Here is a 4,565-nt window from a genome sequence, read left to right as displayed (position 1 = left end):
CCCCCCCGCAGGTATGCATTGCGCCGGCGGTGGCGATGATGCCCCCCCGCCGACTTCTTCGCCCGGGTTTCTTCAGGGACAACACGGTACCACCAACTCTCTTTTCGATGGTGTTGGATTCGATTCGTCTAGTCTCAATCTCACTCTTCAATACTGTGTTGCGTTGTAGCCCCAGATTCAGAAGGCGAAGATGGAGAGGCCTCATCGCAGAGCTCGGATGACGAGGATGAGTATGTGTCTTCTCTTTCCCATTTATAATTGGTCGAAATGTTTAGTTGTTTTTTATGCTCTTCGTGAAGATTGAGTTGCTATTCTCGGGCTGGATGCAAGTTTCTCCGAATCATGCACTAGTGGGGCGAATGCTTCTTGAATCCGATCCGGGGGTTCAAAATCTGTTGTTTTTCTCCGGCAAGTTTGGGCTTCGTTTTTAACTGAACGTGCCTGACGATTTGTCTCGCCGCTTCTGTTTCCCTGTTTTTATTTTTTCTTGATAAATCTAGAATTTGAGGACGGGGGCGGCCATGAACGAGGCAAACGATATTTTTTTTTGTTTAAGAAGTGAATGCTAGTGGAATTCAGTATTATGAAACTAGGACGAGGCTTGCTGGGTTTTGATCGAGTTGGTTTGAGGTCTCTCGCTGTCCTGATTGTTAGACCGTGCATCTTTGGGATACCTTCTGTTTTTCTGTAACGTTGGATTTAGCTTTGGTAGTAAGGTTATACCGCTTCTCGCAGTTTTTCCTTCCTGCTCGTATTTTATTTAGAGGAATCGAGGATTTGGGTACAGAAGGTGACCATTGTTGCTGAAGTCAATGCAGGTTGAAGGATTCAGTTTTCTCGAACTAGGATGAGGTTTGCTGGGCGTTGCTGGTTTGAGTTTGATTGCTTCTATGATCGACCGACCAAGTGTCATCATGGAAACTTATTGGTATCACGTAAGATTTGGTTTTAATTAGTTTTGGTATGGGTTATGGTTACGTGTTCTAACTTGTCATATCCTGAGTTTGGTAGTACACTCTCACAACATGGAACTCAATGGAGGGAATCACTCAAAGAACAAGATCTATATGAGTCTATTTTGTATTCACAAAAGAAATAATCATATGCAAATAATTATAAACAATAAGAGCTAGCAAGAAAGAAGCAAATAATCTTTTATGGCATTAACTGTTTATAATATTGGTACAACAAATAAGTAGAAAAAGACTTGGATAAGAAACCCAAAACTGAACATAAGTACAAGTACAAACCACAAGATCAACTTAAATACCTAATATAACACTATTGTTTATGTTTAACTGGACTTGTTATAAGAAACAAAAAAATTACAATTAGTGGTTTGACCGCCAAATCCAACAAAAAACTCCTATTTATTAAATTATAAATAGAAAAACGTTTGAACATGTAACATGAATAAAAAAAAATATTTATCAAGTGTCGTATAGTATGATATCAAGTTATCATTACTAATATTAAATTGCTCAGGGGGGTTCTTGGTTTGCTGAAAAAATAATGTAATCTAAATGGAATGTGGTGTAAAATAATGTACTGTATTTGAAACTTTGGAGTGATTTGATTCAATGTAAAATAAATGCAGAACATTTTATTTTCTTATTTGATTTAAATTAAAATAAATATAATGTAAAATATGAGGTCGGCAATGGCGCTCGGGTGGGCAACCAATGGCAGCTGACTGCGGATGGTTGGTTGTGGACAGACAGGTTGGCGGTGGGTGGCCAATGGCTACGACGGGCAGACGAGTATGCAAGGGAGCAGCAAAGGCAGAGGCAACGACCATTGGATGTGGGTAGCAGGAAAAGGTGGATGGCGGTGATGACCATGAGAGGCGGGCGGGCGGAGGAGGCGGTAGACAACGAGTGGCGGTGGCTGACAACGCTTTACATAAATCGGTGTATTTGGAATTTGCCCAAATTAAGCAAATTTCAAAAACATTGAAAGTGACGAAGGACCGAATTCTAGATGATTATTATTTTATACTACATTTGAAATATTTTTGACCAAACACCTGAATATCCAAAACTTCTGCAAAAGGAATGCAATGCACTCCTTTTGCAGACTAAGCAACCCCTAAATGAAAATTGTCACATGTTCTTAGATGGTTTATAGCATGGTAATGTTTTTGTTCATTTATATGATAAATTAAAAACTATGCATTTCTATAGTAAGATATCCACAAGTAATCATATTGAGTCTAATCATATGTATCAATAGATGACTCACCATTTATTTATCATACTATTGTATATTTTTTTAATAAAAAAACCTTGAAATTGAGAAGGTAAGCACTAACTTATGAGAATCCAATGATTTTTAATATTATAATCACTCAGTGGGTACATCTACCCAAATAATCAATATGCAGATGGTTTTATCGATCCACGAATCACTGGACATAAACATATAATTTTAACACATCATAAGTATGTATTTAGTATGTTCTTTAAATCAATATGATTATTATTATTATTATAATATATACAACATGATGGATAAGAATAAAATATATTAAATTCAACAGAGATAATGCACATGAAAAAATGATCGTACAAATATATAGGAGGCTATAATATTTTTACAATTTTATCCATCAATAAATCAAGGCAAAATTCTCTATGTTACTTGATATTCCATTATAAACATAAAATTGATCTACTATGAATGATAGATAATTGAAAATCCATGGTAAGACTGGTAACTTACAAATATGTAGGAGGCTATAATAAATCTGAGGTACAGTACTTTTAACAATGAAAGATACATTTATCCTTTGATAAATGAGTGTTATTTACCTCCAAATGAGTTTTTTTAATTAAAATTCTACCAATGAAACCAAGTTAAATTCAACTCGAACATCCTACATAATACGACGCTTAATCAATTAATAGTATGCAAATAATGGCTTTGAAAATTAATGGTTTATTGAACTAGGAGCAATCTAGTCAACCTTGGTTAACCCTGAATGAAGTCAAATTAACTAATATTAATGTGGAAGTAAAATGCTATTAACCTAATAATATAGTCTACCTAAAATTAATTAAATACAAAACTTAAATTTAAAGATTAGAAGGAGCTACAAAATTTGATTAATCTATGCTTATGTACTATGGATAAAGAGAAAGTAGAGAAAGATAATGCTACATACAAGCTCTTCAATATTTGATGGCGTCAAACCCAATGAAAAATTGCAAGATGAATAACAACAGATTTGTGAGATCTACAATTGAAAATAAAGTTTGAGAAGAGAGTGACAAGGGAGATGAGGAGGAAGAAGAGAGGCAGAGGGGGAAGAAGGGTTTTTGCTTAAGGGAAAAAAGGAGGGTAAGGCTTACTAGTGTTAGCTATTAGCTTTAGTTTGCTTGAATGCTTGCGTGAGGCCAGCCTTAAACGGATTGCTGATTGCTGATAACCATTTATTTGCTGAAGTGGTTAGATGATATCATCTTCTTGTTTTAGTTATTCTCAAAAGTGCTAACAAATGGTTCGACGGAAGCCACTTTTTAAATCTCTGGTTGTTGGTTATCATCCACAACTTTGTAACTCTTGGTATTGACTTCATTATTATTTTGATTCTTAAAATTTTGGTTATTTCCATGCTTGATTTATCCCGAGGAAACTCTGATTTTGCTGCACCCTATAAATAGCATTATATATTATTTGAGAGATTACCTATTGCTTGTCTGGTAGTAGCTAGCTCTGTAGATGCTATTAGATATTATATCAGCTGTCTCAAAGCGCATGAAATTTTGTTCTTTGAATGACCAACTGCTTTCACTAGAGAGAATTGCTATACTTCCTAAGAAAATTATACCTTTACATAATCCATGCAAGTCGTCTTTTGATAAGATGATCAGTAAAAGCTCTCCCCAAGCAAAATTAACTAATTCTGTAATTTTTTTTTGAAAGTGTGGCAACGCTCTTCATGAGATTATTGAAAGTGGTAGTTTTTGTCATTCATCAATGCCCTAGTATGACTAGTCAAAGATTCTACTGGTATATTTTAATGATAGATGTCGTTTCACTTTGTCTTCAAGTCAAATATTTAACCTCAATAGGTGTTCAAGTATACCTTTTAGACCTACGTCTCCCCCCTTTCTCCTTCTCCTCGGTGTTTAAATATTTAGTACATTCATCGGAAGCTTTATGATTCTTTCATGTAGGTGCCCCGTGCCTGTCAATCTGTGAAACTCTCCTCAAGTCTTATCTATTATTATGATTAAAATATTTTTCGTATGTTTGCCATTTGTCTTATGGACAATATATATATATATATATATATATATACATAATGATAATAAAAGTAACCTTTAATATTATCTCATTTTCTATGGAATTTTCTTTTGTATTACATGCTTATCTATTATTATGATTAAAATATTTTTCGTATGTTTGCCATTTGTCTTATGGACAATATATATATATATATATATATATACATAATGATAATAAAAGTAACCTTTAATATTATCTCATTTTCTATGGAATTTTCTTTTGTATTACATGCTTGGGACCTTGGCATAACAGTTAGCTTGCTCAACGTGACCCGA

At 34.4% G+C, this 4,565-nt stretch overlaps 1 protein-coding gene across 1 annotated transcript in view; it reads left to right on the top strand.

Moving 5' to 3' along the window:
• LOC110023473 (putative E3 ubiquitin-protein ligase RING1b) overlaps positions 1–4,565 on the top strand; it is a 22,022-nt gene that overhangs the window by 228 nt on the left and 17,229 nt on the right. Inside the window, exons 2-3 of the mRNA XM_020722912.1 lie at positions 2–86; positions 170–230. Coding sequence (XP_020578571.1) covers positions 2–86; positions 170–230 — 146 coding nt within the window. The remainder of the gene's footprint in view (position 1; positions 87–169; positions 231–4,565) is intronic.

Source organism: Phalaenopsis equestris, unplaced genomic scaffold (genome assembly GCF_001263595.1).
Source record: "Phalaenopsis equestris unplaced genomic scaffold, ASM126359v1 Scaffold000224, whole genome shotgun sequence".
In the NCBI taxonomy this organism is placed as follows: Eukaryota; Viridiplantae; Streptophyta; class Magnoliopsida; order Asparagales; family Orchidaceae; genus Phalaenopsis; species Phalaenopsis equestris.
Note: the sequence above shows the minus strand (reverse complement) of the source record. Positions and strands in the feature narration are given on the sequence as shown.